The sequence below is a fragment of the Oreochromis aureus genome, linkage group 18 (genome assembly GCF_013358895.1).
Source record: "Oreochromis aureus strain Israel breed Guangdong linkage group 18, ZZ_aureus, whole genome shotgun sequence".
NCBI lineage: Eukaryota > Metazoa > Chordata > Actinopteri > Cichliformes > Cichlidae > Oreochromis > Oreochromis aureus.
In genome coordinates this window covers 1,335,882-1,356,777 of record NC_052959.1, presented here as the reverse complement: position 1 = coordinate 1,356,777, position 20,896 = coordinate 1,335,882, and the positions used below count along the sequence as shown (strand labels likewise).

At 43.8% G+C, this 20,896-nt stretch overlaps 1 protein-coding gene across 2 annotated transcripts in view; it reads right to left on the bottom strand.

Moving 5' to 3' along the window:
• Positions 1 to 20,471, bottom strand: part of LOC116334126 (junctophilin-1-like) — a 43,565-nt gene extending 23,094 nt beyond the window's left edge. For both annotated transcript variants that reach the window (XM_031757457.2, XM_039601753.1), the window contains exons 1-5: positions 19,837 to 20,471; positions 9,358 to 10,117; positions 6,307 to 6,425; positions 3,707 to 3,985; positions 2,834 to 3,270 (exon numbers count right to left, since the gene is read on the bottom strand). In XM_031757457.2, coding sequence (XP_031613317.1) covers positions 2,834 to 3,270; positions 3,707 to 3,985; positions 6,307 to 6,425; positions 9,358 to 10,117; positions 19,837 to 20,215 — 1,974 coding nt within the window. In that variant the 5' untranslated portion in view covers positions 20,216 to 20,471. The remainder of the gene's footprint in view (positions 1 to 2,833; positions 3,271 to 3,706; positions 3,986 to 6,306; positions 6,426 to 9,357; positions 10,118 to 19,836) is intronic.
• Between the last annotated feature and the right edge of the window lie 425 nt (positions 20,472 to 20,896).

The window sequence follows — 20,896 nt, the reverse complement described above, 5'->3', positions numbered from 1 at the left end:
TTTCTGCTTTCCAGCTCCCCTCGGTTACTGATATTTCAGATTTCATCTGTAAGTCAAAACCTTCTACTTGTCAGCTAGACCCCATTCCTACAGTTTTGGTTAAGGCATGTCTACCTTCTTTGCTTCCCCTTATATCTTCTATCATCTGCTCTTCACTTACCACTGGAACTGTTCCTGCTTCTCTAAAAATTGCCGCCATCACCCCAATATAAAAAAACAAAAAAAAAACAAAAAACAAAAACTGGTCTAGCTCCCAATAATTTTGAAAATTTTCGGCCTATTTCCAATCTACCATTCCTTTCTAAAATTCTTGAGAAAATAGTTGCCACACAACTCCACTCACATTTAACTAATAATAATCTGTATGAACAGTTCCAGTCTGGTTTTCGCCCCTCCCATAGTACTGAAACAGCACTTATAAAAATAACCAATGATCTTCTTATGGCAGCTGACTCCGGTTTACTTTCCATTCTTATCCTCCTCGATCTGAGCGCTGCCTTCGACACTATTTCTCACTCCATTCTTCTCAGTAGGCTAGCCTCCATCGGTCTCTCCCATACTCCACTAGCCTGGTTTAAATCATACCTGTCTGATCGCACTCAGTTCATTCAACTCAAATCCTTTACTTCTCAGCCCTTTCCTCTGACCACTGGCGTGCCCCAGGGATCTGTCCTGGGGCCCCTTCTTTTCATTATCTACCTTCTACCGCTTGGACATATTTTCCGTAAATACAATATCCATTTTCACTGTTATGCCGATGACACCCAGCTTTATCTGTCCACTAAACCCGATTCTGCTCTTCCCCCATCTTCCCTCACCCTCTGCTTAGCTGAACTAAATTCATGGTTCTTTTCTAATTTTCTTAAACTCAATAGTAATAAATCCGAGCTCCTCTTAGTAGGCACTAAATCAACATTATCCAGAACCAACAGTTTCTCTATTACTATCAGTAACTCGCCGGTCTCCATTTCTTCCTCTGTGAAAAGTTTGGGTGTCATCCTCGACAGTACTCTGTCTTTCATTTCACACATTAATAATGTCACTCAGTCTGCATATTTTCAATTGCACAACATTAATCGTCTCCATCCTTTTCTCACCTCACATGCCACTGCCATTCTTGTCCACAGCCTTGTTACTTCCCGGATTGATTATTGTAATTCACTTCTTTTTGGTCTTACTCAAAAATCCATCCACAAGCTTCAACGCATCCAGAATTCTGCTGCCCGTATCATCACCAGGACCCCTTCTGTCCACCACATCACTCCTGCTCTGCAGCAGCTTCATTGGCTCCCGGTCAAGTATCGTATCAATTTCAAAATACTCTTGTATGCATTTAAAGCTATTCATCATCTCTCTCCTCCATATCTCTCTGATCTGGTTAACATCACCGCCCCATCTCGTTGTCTCAGATCTTCTTCCCTTTCACTCTCCGTCCCCTCCCCCCGTCTTGTCACCATGGGGAGCAGGGCTTTCAGCTGCTCTGCTCCTCGACTCTGGAATTCCCTACCTCCTGATTTAAGAAATATCTCTACCTTCTCTCTCTTTAAGTCCCAACTCAAAACCCACTTGTTCAAAATAGCTTATCCCACATAACCTCTCCATTCGACTATTTTAAATTTGTTTATGTTTTATGATTGTGTAAACTCTTTGCTTTTATGTTGCTTTTTACTCTACTGTGTACAGCGACCTTGAGTGTTTTGAAAGGCGCTTTCAAATAAAATGTATTATTATCTAAGCAGATTCTTACTCTGGATGGCATTACCTTGGCCTCCAGTAACACTGTGAGAAACCTTGGAGTCATTTTTGACCAGGACATGTCCTTCAACGCACATATTAAACAAATATGTAAGACTGCTTTCTTCAGTTTGTGCAACATCTCTAAAATTAGAAATGTCCTGTCTCAGAGTGATGCTGAAAAACTAGTTCATGCATTTATTACTTCCAGGCTGGGCTACTGTAATTCATTATTATCAGGATGTCCTAAAAAAAAAAGCCTTCAGTTAATCCAAAATGCTGCAGCAAGAGTCCTGACAGGGACTAGAGAGAGAGAGCAGATTTCTCCTGTATTGGCTTCCCTTCATTGGCTTCCTGTTAAATGGTAAATGGTAAATGGACTGGTTCTTATACAGCGCTTTTCTACTCTGTCCGAGCACTCAAAGCGCTCTACACAACTAATTCATTCACCCAATCACACCCATTCACACAAGCACTTCTAAGGTTAAGTGCTAAGTAACTATCTAACATTCATACACATTCACACTCCGATGGACGCATCGGAGAGCAATGTGGGGTTAGTATCTTGCCCAAGGATATTTGGCATGCAGACTGGAGCAGCCTGGGATCGAACCACCGACCTTCTGGTTAGTGGCTGACCTGCTCTGCCACCTGAGCTACAGCCAATCCAGACTCTAATTTAAAATCCATCTCATCGCACAGAAGGTCTTAAATAATCAGATCCCACTGAAGGCTGACATGTGGCCCTCACTGCTAAACATGTCTGTTCGTGTGTGTGTGCTAGGGAATGTAAATGTATAGCACTGTTATATCATTAACATCAAAATATGTCACGTTGATATAAGGTAAAAATGTATTGTGGTATTATCATGGGCACCATGATATGGCAACAGCCCTAATTCTTGACATATATCCATATTGAGATTATAGGTATTGTAATGTTTATGGGAAATTCTAGAAAGCATAAGTCATGTCAGTACAATCTGAACACTCACCTCCTCCCAGAATATCGGAAATAACACTGTCAGCACTGTGCGTTCAACTCTCCCTGGCTGTCAGAATACTATATTATAAAAATATGTGTGGTAACTCAACTCACCGATTTGTCCTCTACAATTTCAGGATCTATTTCCATACTGGCTTTCTTGGTTTCTGCAAGGCTCTTTGATTTGCTTGATTCCTTTTTTTGTGATTCCTTGGGAGGCTCTTGTGCTTTGGTGCCATCTTTTGCTGGAACTTGTGAAGGGACAGGGGCTGGCAGGGGTTTTGTTGCTGGTGGTTGAATTTGTTTGACAGGTGACGGCAGCAAGTGTACAAGGTCAGATGGGTGAAGATCATCCACCACACCAATTGGTTCTTCAGGGGGTTGAATCTTGAGATTTGCTTTAGCATGGTAACCATGGTACTGGGAGTGAATCTGTCCATTGCTTGAGTAACTGCTGGCTGTTGTGGTAACAGACTGTTTGACTGCTGGAGAAGCCTCTTGTTGCCTTACTTGCTGTCTCAGAGAAAGTTTTGACCCTGCTTTTGTTATACCTGTACAATAAAAAAGACAGGATAGGAAGACAACAGTTAACCAAATGACTAATGCATATACAATATACTGGTTCAGGTAACTTGAGCTCTGGAGGTAGAATTTCAAGTTTTCAGTCAAGCTTCACATCTCAGTTCAGCTTCACAGTATCTGTGGGATGCTGTTAATTTTTCAGCAAGACAATAAGCAAAAAGACCCTTCCAGCTTCCTAACTGGCAAACCATGAGTCTCTATAACCTAATCCAACCTAAACCCACCAAATACAGTTGAGATGGTTCAGGATGAGATGAACTACAGAGTCAAAGAAAAAATAACAGCATTCAGGAGAACTCCCTCCAGACTGTTGGGAAACCTCTTGTTGCAGTAAATATGTAGAAATTAGCTGTATTACTACTACAACTAATATCTGATAGACAAACATTCAATAAAGTTGCTTACCTGCTGTCAAAGCATCTGCTGTTGGAGCTTTGTTTTCTTTTCCACCAGTGTTTGCTGCTACATCAGAGGCAAGAGTTTTACTGCTGTAAAAAGTCTTTTTAGCAGCAGTAGGTGAAGAACTAGGGCTGGGACCTGGGCTGGCAGATGGAGACTGGGTTGGTGTTGTGCCTTTCCTGTAGAAATGTGGGCTCCCTGATAGAGATTTCTCTTTTGTCTCCTCTCTGGGCATCTCCGTTACATCTTGCGAGTCACTGTACTTCTGCAGTGTGTAGTCAGGTCCTAGAAACACACACAGACACAAAGGCTTTTTGTTCTCTACACTTAGTTTGAAAGAAGTGTCAGATCGGACACGGCTGCCTTAAAAAAACCTCTAAAAAACACAAAAAAACGGAACAGTTACAATTTGGACACCGTGTATTAACACCACTGTGGTGGAGGTGTGGTCTCTGGCTCCGCTGCAGAAGAGGGGTGGCACAGTGGGCTCTGAGCACAGTGCCAGAGGGGCTGGCAGTGCAGCTGGGGCCAGTCTGCTAATCAGGCTCCTCCTTTTTAGTGATGCAGGGACCCGGAGGAGGGTTGTCGTTGCCAAGCTGAGTCATGTCAGCTGGAAAGCTGCCACAACGAAACTCAAAGAACTCTGTAAATAAAAAGTCACTTACCTGAAAACTTTGTGTGTACTGGGTCTGTTTATCACAGTTGTGCCAAAAACCCAGGAAGCATGTCAGATCTATAGCCTGTACAGCTGGCCCAGCTGCTGGGTCAAATGGTGGCAGAGCTCACGGCCATGCACAAACAGTACGTGGTGGTGCATAAGGGGAAACTGAAGACGTTCCAGGCCACAGCAGAGGGGTGTCAGTGGCCTATGGATGAGTGTTTGCTGCTGCTATTGAGGCAGGCTTAGATGGTGGCCCTGAGCTTGCTGCTGGCGTTGCGGTGCTTTCCCGACATCTACCGGGCCATTCTGGACCGCTGGTAATTCTGGGGAAGCGGGATGTCGGCAGAGGTTTGGCCCTTCACCTGGGCCCAGCGGTTCCATGATGCGGTGTCTGCAGCCCGGGGCATCAGAGGGGGAAGTGTGGCTGCTTGAGCAGGTGGACCTTGAACAACTCGTGGAGGGGTTCCCTGGGGACACAGTGCGATGGGTCCACTGCCCTTGACCAGCGAGCTTGGAGGCGGCAGTCATGCTGGCAGAGAACCACAAGCGGCGTGGCTGGAGGAGACTGACTAGCGAGTGGGATGAGGCCCGTCTCAGCTCCGAGATGCTGGTTTCCCTTCTCTGCTGCATTCACAGCCCACTAACACCTTTCTCCCTGTTCTGCCTTCCCAGGCACTGCACCAGGAGCCACATGAGCTTTGGGCAGGAGCGTTGAAGGTGCAGGTGACAAGGACACATCTGCTGGGAATGCCTATGGATAGAGGTCAGACAGGTGTTCCATGTTGCAGGCCCTCCAACACCCTCTCTTCATCTGAGAGGGACGTACAGCGTACTGGTAAGTTACCAAGGGAGTATGAACAAGGCCATATGGTGGACTTGGGCTGCATGCAGAACCTGGTCCACCAAACTCTGATTCGACCTGGGGTTGGAGTCAGAGTGGGTGAGTATCTCTTGAAAGCAATACTGATTGACTGACTAGGGCACATCGTTCATGTCTTTCACACTAAAAGAAATGTACAAATGTACAAAATTACTAGGGATTTAATCTATTTGGACCAGAATCTACCACCTTCAGACAGCCAGGTTGGTGGAGCAGCTAATTAATCCATGATTCCTAAGATGGATTATTAAAAGTTTGCAATGCGGGAGGTGCCCCAGGTCTCCATGGGATTTTCTCCCTTTGAGTTGCTGCTCGGCAGGAAGCCACAGGGGGGTCTTGGAGCTGACTGAAGAAAACAGGGAGAAAGGTCCAAACACAGCTAGAAACTATATTCAATACACACATTAGGGAGGTTACCATAAGGAAAGTTCACAGCCACTCAAAGATCTCAACCCAATTTTGATGAAATTGGCTTGCTTTGTATAGGGCAGGGGTGTCAAGGGCCGGTGTCCTGCAGGTTTTAGATCTCACCCTGAGTCAACACACCTGAATCAAATAATAGTTCATTAGCAGGCCTCTGGAGAACTTCAAGACATGTTGAGGAGGTAATTCAGCCATTTCAGTCAGCTGTTGGATCAAGGACACATCTGCAGGACTCCGGCCCTGGAGGCCTGGAGTTGGATACCCCTGCTGTAAGAGAAGGCTGCAACATTCGAACATGAGTTTAAGTGTACAGCATCCACTGATTCTGCCTTCTAATCACAGACTATCAAAGATGTTCACTTAACTTGTCATGAAAAGATGAATAAAAATACTTAAGAAAAAAATCCTGATTGAGGTTGTCATAATTCATACGTAAAAGGGTTAAATAACGATAATTACAATGAAACACATCATACGTCTATAGTAACATTAAACGAGCAGTGGGTGGCAGGTTATGGAGTGACACATCAGTGTCCAATGTAGTGGTTTATGTGCAAGTATCCCATCAACACCTAACGACAGAGATTCAACATCGCATGTTTACAAGCAGCAGCTCTACAACATGTGCAGGTGTTACAGTACCTGGCTGATGAAAAGATGGGGAGAGCTCTCTGGCCACAGCTCGGGCAATATCGGAATCCTGGCAGGCTGATTGTGAAGCCTGGTCTGCACACTCTGCTTTGACCCGGGCATGGGACGTCCTGCAAGAATCCATATACTCATTAGTAACTAACATACTCACAGCGTAGTGTTCTCTGTCTGGTTTATTTAGTAGCCTTGATATGCAAGGCAGCTGTGAAGAATTGTAACGCGGTGAAGAAATGTAACGCGCACAGCTTTTAGGTTTTTTTTTTTATCCCTATGTGACATCACATCCAAGAAAGAGTCTCAAGCATGGGTTGGCCAGCACCAGGCCTGCACATCATTCACACCTACTGGCTAAAGAACCGCTAACTGAAGGCTGGACAGTCTTGATTACCAAGGATCCTCAGAAGGGACTGGTCCCATCCAACTAACGTCCAATAAGCTGCCTCAGCACCACATGGAAGCTTCTGCCAGGCATCATAGCAGGTAAGATAAACAGTCACAATACATGAGTGGGGCCCAGAAAGTATTGACAGAAACACCACAGGCATAAAACACCAGCTAATGATAAATGAACTGGTTATTATATAGGGCTGAGCACTCAAAGCACTTTATCCAACTTATTAAGGTATTTGCACCCATTCATACAAGCACTTCTTTCACGCTAAAGTTTAATTTTAACCTTTCTATCCAACATTCACACATGTTCACACTTCGACGGAGGCATTGGAGGGCAACCAGTTAGTCCTACACAGAGCAGCTACTCAAGACGGCAAGACCAGACTGACTAACCTGTTCAATACCTGGATTAACTACAAGAAAACCTATGACTCAGTGGCTTATAAATAGATCTTGGAATGCCTAAAACTGTACATGATCAACAGGACACTAAGAGCCTTCAATTCAATTCAATTAGGATGTGGCAAATAACCCCAGAGGCCCAGGCCAAGTCTCCATCAATTGCAGAATTTACCTAGGAGATGCCCTGTCCCCACTGCTGTTCTACGTAGGCCTGAACAACAAAGAGATGGAAAGTTGTCAGAACTGAGCAGACTGCACTATCAGAATGCAATGTTGCAGATATTGAGGATAGCTAGAATTACATGGGAATCCAAGAGGTGAACTGAACAATGAAAAGGCCACTAGAGAAGCTGCCTTCACCAAAGAGCAAGGCAAATCCTGAGGAGTCTGCTGAATGGGAAGAGCAATCTCCAGGTAATCAACACCTATGCCCTGCCAGATACCCTGCTGGAATAATAAGCCACGGGAGGAGATAGAAACCACTGATATTAAAAAAAGAAAAGCCTTTACCATGTATGGAGGGTTTCACGCCAAATCCAGGCCAACGACTAGTGAGTGTAGAACTACTATCCAGGATGTAACAACAACAACAAAAATCCATCAGTACATCAGAAAGATGACCACGAATGATCATGTGCTTGGTGATACCTCAGGCAGCAGAAACCCAAGAGAGAAAAGGAGCAGGAACAGCAAAGATCATAGATACTAGTTGGCAGGTCATACATGGAACGCTATAATGAAGTGGATGGCATAGTATACAGGAACATCTTTGCCGAGTATGGCCTGAAGTGCCAAGGCCAAGGCTAACCAGCCAGACATAGTCGTTGGGTCCAAGCAGAGGAGGAAGGCTGTAGTGATAAGATGTAGCAAATGGCAACATCAGGAGATAGGAACAAGATACCTGAGAAATACCAAGGGTTGAGAGAGGAGATAGAAAATATGTGGAAGCTGAAGGCAACTGTTGTCCCTGTAGTAATCAGAATACTTGGGTCACTGTCCCCAAAATTGAGTGAGTGGCTCCAGTAGATTCTAGGTATGGCATCTAAAATCTCTGTCCAGTAGAACGCAAGACCTGCAAAATCCCAGGCCTCTGGTAGAAAACCCAAGCATGAAGGACAAAGACAACCCACAGTTTACTAATTTAGTTCACTGGTAGTAGCAAAATGAAATGTTTCATAGTGCAGTGGTTGAACACATTATTCACGTATTAATCCCAAAAGGAAACTGAGTTTGTCATAGCAGGACACATACAATGGACAACAAAGTAATCATATAAGAAGAAGTGTAGAAAAAGATCTATAAATAGATAGATAAAAATATAAATATATAGAAGAACAAGTACTGAAATAAATGTTTGTGGGATACTACAGGTATTATAGGTGCCCAGGTGTGCAAATATGGCGTAAGTGAGGGAGTGCAGCGAGATGTGTTTAGTCTGGGTCTTAGGAGCGGAGAAGCGTGCCGGCAGAGGAGATTGAGGTGGAAGTGATGCTGGTGTTGGCTTGACCGGTAGGGGATTTCAGGGGTTGGTTAGGAGTACAGGGTGAACGTGCAGGTGTCACAGGAGGCCAGATCAGTGAGGCAGCGGGAGGAGGGCATTTGGGGGTGCCGATGATATTTGAGAAGGGGGATGTGCAGTTAAAACTGTTGAAAAACAGGCTTGAAATGGTGTGTTAGTTTTATGCCAGATGTAACCAGACTCAACCCTTTAAAAAAGTTTGTCAGTCCACAGAATATTTTTCCAAAGGTTTTGGGGATTTAACAGTTACTTTTTCACATAGGGCGAGGAAGGGTTGGATAGCTTTTCTTTTAATAAACTAAATGAACATTGACAAACTACATTTTGTATTTACTTGGGTTATCTTTGTCCAATATTAAAATTTATTTGATGATCTGAAACATGTGTGACAAAAATGAAAGAAAATCCCAAATTAACAGGCGAGCAAATATTTTTTCATTCCACTTACTAAGTACCATATGCTTACTATGAAGTTTCAATTACATTTGTAAGCCAGTGTGTCAAAATGAGCAATAAAAATATCTTTGTTTCAAACCAAAATATACAGAGTAGTATTAAGAGTTTTCCTAATAGTATTTAATGATGAGCAGTATAATGCTCTGACAATAGTATAGCTAAAATATGGATAAAATTTTGTACAGTATCTACTCCCTAATATACTTCCAATAAGATAAGAACAAAGGGGGTAAAAGTAGTTGTAACTTTCTTGGGTTCTCAGGATATTTTACCTGGAGATGGCAATCTCAACTTTGGTTCTGGCGATGGCTGCTGCTCTCACTGCTCCTTCAATGGCACGATCCACTTTTTGTTTGGTCTTGGTATTCTTCAGTGGGAACAGCTGCTTCCTGATACCCCGGATCAGCACATTGTTCTTGTACTTCCCTTCTTCCTTCGTCCCATTAGGAAAGATGGTGCAGCCATAGCCATGTCGCTTATTGTTCAACCACTCGCCTTCATATTTCATGCCATTAGACCGCTCAGAGATACCAAAGCCACTGCGTTTGTCATTTTTCCACTCGCCCACATACGACTCGGTGGTGGTAGCATCCACACTGTCCTCAAGAGGCAGGTAGTCATCGCCGGGGTCTCCATCCCCAAAGCTAATGGTAGAGTTGGCGTCACTTGAACTGATGCGGCTCATAGTAGTGTCACTGTGTGCTGAACTGCGCTTACTAGAAATTGATGAGCGTGAATCAGATTTGCGTAGTCGCTGAAGGCTACCAAAAAAGGAGCCACGGCGAAAAAGACCCTTTCTCTTCTCTGAACCTTCTCCATCTGATTGGAAGTTGAGCACAAAACCACCACGTGTGCCAGCAGGGCTATCGGATAGGCTGTCACGCAGTACTGTACCATTACTCTGCTCACTGCGGAGTGAAGACAGTGAAGTTCGTAGAGGTGAGCGGATGACAGAAGCCATGCCATAGGGAACACTTTGACGTACTCCATAGCCATGACGCATGCCACCACTCCACTGACCCTGATACGTGCCTACAGCAACAGCAGAGAGACACAGAGAGAGACGACAGACTGTGAGTAAAGCATAAAAAATAAGCAGAGACTACTTTAATTTAGAAAGTCAAGGAAAGTCATTTTAATCAACCTACAAAAGACTCTTTACTCCATGCATCATTACAGCATGACCTGTCAAGACTTTAGACAATTACTTTATGACAGCGTAGGATGCTCAGATAAATAAAAAAACAAACAAACAAAAAACAGAGAGTCACTGCAGAGGTAAAGTAAAAATATTATTTTATTTTATTGAGAACTTGGGTGACATTCCCAGCCAACAGAAATGCTAGATATGTTAGGAGACTGTACAACATTCAGGTGCCATAAACAGGCTGCCCATCTACAAAGTCGTTATCATATAATTGTGTAAATGTATCAGTGATTATAGCTACATCCAAAAGTGTTCAACAGATGTGCTGAAGCATGACATATCCAGGACAAGTGTGAAGTGTAAAACACTATGAGGCAGACTCCATGTTTAAGTAGATTATTTACAAGTTTGCTTGGTAGAATCAAATGTCACCATAGATAAAAGATGGCCGTAGCTAGTGAGCTATTGTGATGTCATCCATTGGCTTCTGAAGTCCATTTTGAAGAACTGGTTTTAAAAAAAATACAATAAGATGTGATGAGGAGGGTCAAATATGACTGAAAATGCACTCTCACTGGGTAACTACACGTGACTCACAGGTTGTCAGTGAATAGGCATCATACAGCTCTACTGTGACTTAGAAAGTGATGAGGAGGGTCGAATATGACTGAAAATGCAACGTGAAAATAGGCATCATACACACACTGACTAGACAGTTAATAAAGTTAAGCTAGCTGATGGACTGTAATGATGGTGGCTGATGGCTAGCTACAGAGCTGTGGTTATGCTAATATAATCACATTAGCACAGGGAAGATGTAAGAAGAGGGTTCATTTGATCTCAATAAAAGTTAAAACCAGAAGACACAAAGCATCACAACACATTAAAAAGAGAACAGCCTCTGTTAGCACAGCAGAGGCTTGGACCTGAAAACAGAGTTGAGAAGTCATCACTTAACAACAAGACTGTCTATTTATAACCACAACTACTGTCATCTTTAGTAATCAAGTAATCCATTGATTAATCCATGGCTCAATCAAGTAAAAGTTGTATGCAGTTAAATCAAGTTCAACTGCACACAAAATCCGTTAGAAAAACCCAACAAAACGCAGTGATTGTATTTATGTGCCGTGCACAGGGCATCAAAAATCTATCTTTACTCTTTTTTCTTGGAAGGCTTTCTGATGTTAACGGAGGCAAGTTATTATGATAGTGTACACATTATTTGATATTAATGATTCAGTGTCCTACCTAACAACAGTCAGGTCAGAGTTTTACTGGGCCATGGATATTTTTATTGGCTTGTGAAAAGTCTTTTATTTTTATATTTTGAAATATTAATGCAATTCAATTAATGCGATATTTGATATTGTTTCACTTTCAATCTGTAAAATGATACAAAAGTTTGCAGTTGGTCTAGTACACCCCATGCCCCCCTTTAGACTCACCCTGGTTTGCTGCTTTTACTTTCATGTAAAATAGGACGGCTGCTGTCAGCCTTCAGCAAGCTGTATAATTTACCCACTCGGGTATCAGACTAAGTATACAGTTCATCTGAATATTTTAATACAACTCCAGGAGATTTACTGCAGATTTTTCGCTGTGTAAAACAAACGGTGGTGGATGGAGCAGCTACAAAGTCGGAGTCTTCATGTCCGAGTTTGTTGATGTTTGCTTTCATGAAAGATGCCCACCAGCTTTTAATGGTTTTACTGGTGATTACAAAAACAGCACTGCTGTTTTGGCCACTAGAAACGTGGTTTTTTGTTGTTGTTTTTTTTACTGAACTTGAGCTCACCATGTCAGTAACGGCTCTGCCTCGTTGCCCTTCGCAGCTCCACATTAAACTGTGCTATCGTCATCATCAGTGCAGCTGTTGTGTTAGCGATGTTTAAAACTGGGTGCTGGGCTCAATGTTGTTGAGTTTTTATTCAAACACACATTTGTATTGTAGGTCTCTTTCTACTCTGAAATAAAAATATCCCAATTTCTGGGAAATAACAAAAATATTTGACATGGATGGTTTTATGGATGTAGCAGTCAATTAGAAATTTGTGTATCTCTATGTTAAGCTTTATTTCATGTTCAGAATCACTGGGGCAAATGCTGATGGAGATTTCTGGCGTGTGGGTGTGAGTATTAACAGTATATAAACTGGAGATGTTCCTGGAAAAGAATTTCTTAGTTGACTGAACGAGGACAGAAAATGAGACTAGCTGAGAAGGAACTCACTCTGCAGGAGGGGGAGATAAAGGAGAGGTGGAGGAAGGTGGAGGAAGATCTCAGCCTGGGTGTCTATTGTCTTGTGTAGTCTGGAAGATGAGTGGATGACGGGGTGGGTGCAGTTTTCTCTGTGGTGGGGTCGGGTGGGCTGTCCCGGGCTCTGTGGGGCCGGGCGGCGCTGCTGAACTGGGCCCTGGTCCGGATGGGCCTGGACCCCCTTTCCCTGGTGGGTTGCAGAGTATGGGGGTGCCTACTGGGGTCAGCGGGGGAGCTGGCCCCAGGGAGGGGTCACTTGCCCTTCCCTTCCTTTCCTCCCCATCTCCAGCTGCCTCCCTCTTCCCACTCCACCACAATCACCCACACATGGAGGGCCTTGGGGTAAGGGTGTGTCACCAGGGTGCAGGGGAGGCATCCCCCCCCCCCCCGTCCCCTTCTGGCTGCTTGTGCCTCAATTTTATCTCACAACTTAGACATTCACATTACTCACAGTCTCATAACACATACATATAGGACCTTGGGGGTGGGCACGCAACACGGACTCCAAAAGACCATCAGGGTGTACACCTCACCCCTCGCATCATTGCCCACCTCTCAATTTTAAATACACGTAGACATTGAGGGCTATCAGGAGGGGCTATGCGCTTACCTGCTGCTCTCTGGCAGGTAGCTCCATGCCCTCCTGGGTTTTAAATGCACCTTAGAACACACATGCATCAACACTACATATGAGCGGGTGGAGGGAGGTTTGGAGTCTCCACACACCCCCGTTCTCTGTTGCCTGTTGGAGCGGGGGGGCTGGGAGGAGAAGTTGGCCGTCCAGTAGGGGTCTGGAATGTGGGGCCTCCCTGCTGCTGCTGAGTCAGGGCGGTCTGCTTCTCCCCACCGCAGGGAAAAGAGTAACACCACCTGGGTCTGGGTGCAGTTTCCCCCTCCAGGGGCAAGGGTACCTAGACCTGGTTCTTAGAGTACCCTTGGGGAGTGTGATTGTGTGTACAGCATCTCTTTATGTCTGTCTCCACGTTGGGTGAGTGCTGAGTAATTGCATATGAGAGCATGAGGGTGGGAATGGATGTTTGTATCTGTGTGTGCCTGTATGTCTGTGTCTATATGTCAGGTTGGGTATCAGACGCCACCTCTCTGGGGACATCTCAGGCCCTCCAAGGTATGGAGGCCTATCTCCCCCCACCACTCCCCCTGCCAGTGGCAGATGCCCTCAGACATCAGTGCGTTGGTGGTTCTTTGTGTCCAGGGATGGGCGTCCAGGTACACACCGGCTCACTCCTGGTGGCTGCTTGTCGGGTGCCTGGAGCCTGGGGCTCGCTCGGGCCACTTCGGGGGTGGGGTGCCCTCGGCCTCTCGGCCTGGGACTCGGTCACTCTGGCACAGCTGGCTGCCGGCAGAGCTCACGGGCACGTCACTGCAACCCCCCCTGGCTTCTGCTCCGTGGCTGCTGAGTGACGCCTCATCTGGGGCTCTCCTCAGCTCTTTCTGGGACAGTGGCGCGGCTGCCCCTCTGTTGGTCTTCCTTGGTCTCTTGTGTTCTGGGGGCCTCTGGATGTCTGGAGTCTTGATCTCCTCCATACCTGCTTCATGCCCTGGAGGACGGGGCAGTGGCCCCCCACACCCTCTAGCAGATCATTACATGAAGGAACCTTTTAAATACAAGCGCGTTCATCCTCACAGGTGTACACACGGGTGCTCACACACACAAACTACACCCTTTTTGGCTCCTACCTCAAAGCACACTGTGCGCTGTCGATCTTACGTGCTGCACAATAATATTTAATATTTAGTATTTACTGTTATCTTCACATAGATCATCGTGATGTTGTTTATTATGTTGCTCTTTTTTTTCTGCTTGTTTTGTCTTTTTTCTTTCTCAACAGGTGATCCAGGTGATTGATATATGTATTTTTTGTCTGCTTATTTTGTTGATTTTTGTTTTTTGCCCTTTATCCTCGTCCCTCTTTCCCGCTGTTTTTCTTTCCCTCTTTCTTTCTCCCCTTTCTTTTCCCCAGTCAAGTCTGTCCCGTATTTAGCAAGTGAAAATAAAATAAAATAAACAATAAAAGGCGAATCAAATAGACCATTACGGCAAAAGCTGGGATGGTCCATTTGGTAAAGTAAATCCGTTGGGCATCTTTCTTTGCCTTTAGACAATAATTCTGATGGCAAAAGAGCCAAATGGGACAGGCGCAAAAAAAAAGAAAAAAGAAAATAAAGGAAACACTCAGACATCAAGTTAAATCTGAGAACCGTTTAGTGGACAATGTCAAAAACTGTAAGGGATTTGAAACAATTAATCACATTTTTCAGTCACTTAACTGTGCAGCATCACGCATCATCAATATTACAGGTTATACTCCAGACAAACAAGAAGAAAAACGTTCACGTATCACTAAAATAAGACAAATCAACATCCAAAAAAATGAACAGCAACTGAAAAGCTCTGCCTATTGTGCCATGCTTTATGAATGATGCACGGAAATTCATTAAAACCACTTCAGTAAAAGTTCAAATCTGAAAAAACAAATCAATAAATCATTCAGCCATTTTCTTCCACTTATCTGAAGTCAGGCTGCTGGGAAGCAGCCGAAGGAGGGAAATTCAGACCTCCCTCTCATCAGCCACCTTCTTCAGCTTATCCCAGGAAGTCCTGAGCCTTTTCCAGGTCAGCCGATTGATGCAATCTCTCCAGTGTGTTCTGGGTCCAACTGGCATGCTGGCGAAAACACCGTGCCCACGAGGCGACAGCCTTAGCTGGCTCGCTTGGGTGTGGAGGAGTACAGGCTCCACTCTGAACCTCTCCTGAATGACTGAACTCCTCACTGTGGCGCTGAGGGAGAGCCCATCCACCCTTGGGAGAAAGCTGACTTGCTCTTTCATTCTAATAGTGTTGAAAGATCATTTCTAAATTAGCAGATTTATGATGATTTTAAACAACGGTGCTCCATCTGAGGGCAGATGGCTGCATAACATTTAGAACACAACAATTTATCAGTATTGGACATCAATTAAAATTCCCTAATCTACACTATATTCTGCAGACGTATTTCCTTGTTGGCCTTCATACACATATGAACCTGAGCGACAACCCATTCTTAATCCAGACGATTTAACAGTGTTGGCCCACCCTTTGCAGGTAGAACAGCTTTCATGTGGCCTAACACCTTATGGCTGAGTTGGTGTTGTTGCCAGTCGATTCCACTTTGTTTGTTCAGTCCACCTTTGCTTTGAATGACGGTGGCAAAACAGAAAAAACTGAACCAAAAAGAAAAAAAACCCCACCAATCTGCATTCTTGGAAAAGTCTTCTCCAGAAAAAAAAGATGAAGCACAAACAAAATGTCCAAGTCAATTAAAAATCTAATAAAACAAAACTACACACTTTGCAACAAATAACTAAACTGACTGTTTGTGTAGGGTCCCAGTCACCCAGGTCGTGGTGGTCTGAGGAGCTTGGAAAGAAAATGAATGGTGGTAAAAACTGACAAGATGGTACAGTCGTGTCTTCAGCCTCACTGCGATGTTGCAGCACAAAGAACCGGCTTACAGAAATCGAGCGGAGCACGATCCGCCCATGCACCACAAAGATTGTGCGCGATACATGTGAGGTCAAAATCGCTGCGACACACCCATGACACAGCGACCATAATGCCCCCATTGGACTGCCTTAAGAAGTAAACCTCTAGCAGCATCTCTTGGCATCTTTCTACCAGAACTCCACTGAGGTGTCCGCACTTATGCCATTCTGTTATGGTAAGGGAGCAGCTCTGCAGCACACAAAAAGACACACAAACCAACAGCTACCTGTCCTGGAACACATCTTCAACCCCCGCTGTCAGAAAAAAAAAATCTGTTAACTTCAGGAAAACATCGATTAGAACATGCACCAGACGATTCACCGACAGGCTTTACCTTAAAGTCACTACCATCCTGAACAGTGAACTGAAAGCACACCTCATATACTAAACATGCAGTATTACAGGAATAAATCACAATATGTATTTTGGTGGTCTTGTGTTTTTTTCCATGTTGTATGTGCGTGAATAAAAAAAAAAAAAAAATTATAATATTACAACTTATTTTTATATTCATTGTTAAGTGCAACCCAAATCCATTTTAGATTTCTTTACAATGACAATAAAGAAAAAAAGTTACCCACTGTGCTGCCCTGCATTTACCAAGTATAGTGTGCTATTGTGCTGCATGTACTAACTGTCTGTGAGTTCCAGTACATGCTGATTTTCAATCCTCTGCTCAGTTTCCAAATCCTACACTCTGTGCACCTGTGCAATCTTTGGAGGTTGCCTTGAAGTCAAAAAATGAATAATAAGCACAACTGGAGACAAATAACTGTATGTGTCTCTTAACATGTTTGAGTCTAAGAAAAGATTTTGACAGCTGGGAGTTTTTGTGATTCTAAAACTACGACCAGTGTCTGACATTACATGAAAAAACAGTTAGCTTTGTAGCCTGAGAGCTGTGGCACTGGTACTTTCAGCTGTAGAATGTCAGGATGTTCTATTTTAAAAGACTGAAGTAACTTGAGACACTGAGAAGTCTGTTGGATGGCCAAACATAACTCCAAGCAGCTACTTTGCAATGAGGCATAAGCCTTCAGAGTCAGACTGAAAACACCAGACTAGACTGGAGAAAAAAAGGTTTCTGTAAGATCTATGAATAACTGTATACATAACTGTAAAACTGTTATGATTTGTGTCATTTAGGTCTATTCAGCCAGTCTTTGACTGCCTTCCTTTCATAATATCGCCTACATCCTCTTTACAGAAAAGCTATCATAATCTAGAAGCAGGAGGCCTTCTTGAAATATGAAAGTGCCCTATAAAAAGCACAAATTAAGCTGACAAATTGTACTGATTTGATTTCAGTTGCATATGTAAATCAAGCAACAACATAAATGGATTTCCAGCTCTCATTTTGTGGCATGATGGTGTCAGAGGTGGGCACAAACACCAAGCTTTTTAATTGATCAGTTTTAACGTAGAGCATTAGCATTAAACAGCAAAAGCAAGACTGCACCAAGCACTTAATCAATTTTATCTTTCTGTGCAGCTGTGATGATCACACACACATATACATTATATATACACGATACATGTACATATGTAGATATATACTGATGACATCAAATATATCAAGCAACATATCTGGAATTATGTAGCAAAAAAAAAAGAAAAGATAAATAACTCTAAATATGTTTTATATTTTAGATTCCTGACAGTAGCCGCCCTTTGCTGCAGACCCTCGGCCTTCTCTCAGTGAGCTTCATGATGTAGTCACCTGACATGGTTTCACCTCACAGGTGTGCCTGTCAGGGGTCATTTGTGGGGTTGAGACCACCATTTGTGTTGTGCAGCAGTCAGGTTGGTGCACAGCTGACAGTCCTATTTGACAACTGTTAAACTTTGAATGTGTCCCCAAGCGCAGTCGCAAGAACCATTAAGCACTACGAGGAAACTGTCTCACATGAGGACGCCCCAGGAAAGGAAGACCAGGAATCCCCTCTGCTGCTGAGGATACATTCATCCGAGTCACCAGCCTCAGAAATCACAAGTTAGCAGCAGCTCAGATCAGAGCCCAGATAGATGCGCCACAGAGCTCCAGTAGCAGACACATCTCTACATGTTCAGAGGAGACTGTGTGAATCAGGCCTTTATGGTCAAATAGCTGCTGAGAAAGCACGACTAAGGAAAAGCAACAAGCAGAAGAGATTTGTTTGGGCCAAGAAACACAAGGAGTGGACATTAGACCATCTGTGCTTTGGTGTGATGAGTCCAAGTTTGAGATCTTTGGTTCCACCCGCCGTCCGATGCAGAAAAGGTGAACGATGGTCTGTACATGGATGGTTCCCACTGTGAAGCATGGAGGAGGAGGTGTGATGGTGTGGGGGGGCTCTGCTGTTGGGGATTTATTCAAAATAGAAGGCACACTGACCCAGCATGGCTACCACAGCATCCTGCAGCAACATGCCATCCCATCATGTATTTTTCAACAGCACAATGACCCCAAACACACCTCCAGGCTGTGTGAGGACCAAGAAGCAGAGTGATGGAGTGCTGCACCTCCACAGTCACCTGACCTTGGGTTGGCAGATGTTTTGTTCACTACATACATTTATGTGTGTTCATTCACAGTTTTGATGACTTCAGTGAGAATCTACAATGTAAATAGACATGAAAGTAAAAAAACAAAAACATCAAATGAGAAAATGGGGTATAGAGGGATCATTTTCTTCAGATAAGCAGAAGAAAATGGCTGGATGATTTATTGCTTTGTTATTTTTGATTTTTATCAAAGTTTTTGTCATGAATTTTCAAACAGCGTCCTTCTTTCATAATTCATGGCACACTTTTAAGTCACAATTTATGAGTTTTTCAGATGTTAATTTGTCATATTTGAGTAATACATGAACATCTTTTGTAGTAACATGTTTTCATATTTAACATTCGTTTGTTTTAAGTGTTTTTCTTCTTCATTGTCTGGAGTATAACATGTAACGTTGATAAGGCACGGTGCAACGTGCCACATAGTTAACCGGCATGATTCATTATTGAAGAACGTGCAATGATTTAAAACTGCTTTGTTATTAGTTTTTGACATATTCCATTAAACGGTTTTCAAATTCAACTCACTGAGTGTTCCTTAGTTTTAGACTGGTCGGTTAGCCAACGAAGAAACATCACTAGGAAGCAGAAGCATTTTAGTTGATGGTGGCAAAAACATTATGTGTGACCCGATGTCCCCTTGCAATCCTTTATTCACTCTTTGATTTGGGTTAGAATTCAACAACTGCCACCATTTAAAATCCATTTCAGAGCAGTCACAAAACATCCATGATGGGCTCAGGGAAACATGAGCCATTTCTGTTTTACATGCAGCTGAGTAGTTCTATCACAGAGGACATTATGGCCACATAAACATTAAATATATTGCATTTTAGTTGTTTTTGTTATGTTTGACGTGAGGGCTGGTTGGTGTATCTTTGATCAGGCCAGGTGGAGATTTCCAGAGTGTGCTGTCACGTCACGTCACATCACATCACTCTCTCTCTCTCTCTCTCTCTCTCTCTCTCTCTCTCTCTCTCACACACACACACACACACACACACACACACTATGATAACGAATTAGTAAGATAAACTACTGTACAGAAGAAAAAAAATGGTGCTTCCTCATATTTGTTCAGTGGTAGTCTGTTAATCAGCCATGAACTGCAAGTCGTTGTCTTGCTTCAAATTTTAATCTAATTAAGAATTTCGCTCAGTAAAAGTTCAACATGACAGAAACAGGCTGGGTGTTTGCGTTATTCCGGGAGATTGGATGAAGAACAATCAACACCTGTGCACTGTTGTATCTTACCTCCATCACCATACGTCTCCACGCCATACCCGTCCTGCAGGCCGTTACTCCAGGTACCCTCGTACCTGGCCGGCGTGTTTACGCTTTGCCTGACTCCGTAACGGCCCTTTAACCCGTGAGTCCACTCTCCTCGGTAAATCCACCTCCCTTTGGTTTCAATTCCGAGCCCGTGTCTCTTCCCCTGCGCCCAGTAACCCTGATACGTGTTCCCACTGGGCCAGGTGTAGACGCCAACTACCTCGAAACCGTTCGACCAGGAGCCAGAGTACTCGCCCTGGCCCTTGGGTCCGGTGCACACACCGTGGCCGTGGGCTTTGCCATCCTCCCATCCTCCGCAGTAGGTCCCCCCATCATCAAAGTCGAATCGACCGCCCGTCATTCAGAACTTGAGGGTAAGTGTTACTCTGTAGCTTGTAGTGACGACGTGATTTTGCGAATTGCTGTTAAAAGTGATGTAACACTGACAGTGTAGTCCAGGTCAGAATAGGAGTTCTAGGCGGAGATATGAAGGAGCAGCGTGTAACGGTAGCGGGACTCATTGGCAGCGGTGTGCCGGTATTTGAAAGAGGGACGTGGAAGGATGGGAAGCATTCGCCACTGCTGCCACAGCCGCTTCCATACCGTGTACTGGAAACTCTCCCACTCGTCTCTCACAAGTCATTTAGTTCTAAGCTGTCAGTGATCAAATAGTACTTTGCTTCCTGTGTGACTTTTCAAAATAATACCACAACCTGTTGCATGGGTCGAATCTGATTACACGAGGTAAAATGAATTGGGACGCTTCAATATTCATAAACATTCAGGAATGCCTTCATAGTTTTCTAGTTATTAATGTCTAGTCATGTATAATTTTAGCAGCATAACTTTAAGATATAAACAATGTGCAACAGCAGGCAGCATATTTCCTACATATCGTATTTTTTTCTTCTTCCCAAGTCAAAAACAGTATTCATTTTCATTCCTCGGTTGTTGTTTTTTTTGTGTCACTTAGTTCAGATAGTTTGTGATCTAAGGGCTAACACGAAAGGATGAAATCCTGGTAAGTAACAAAGGCTGCAAA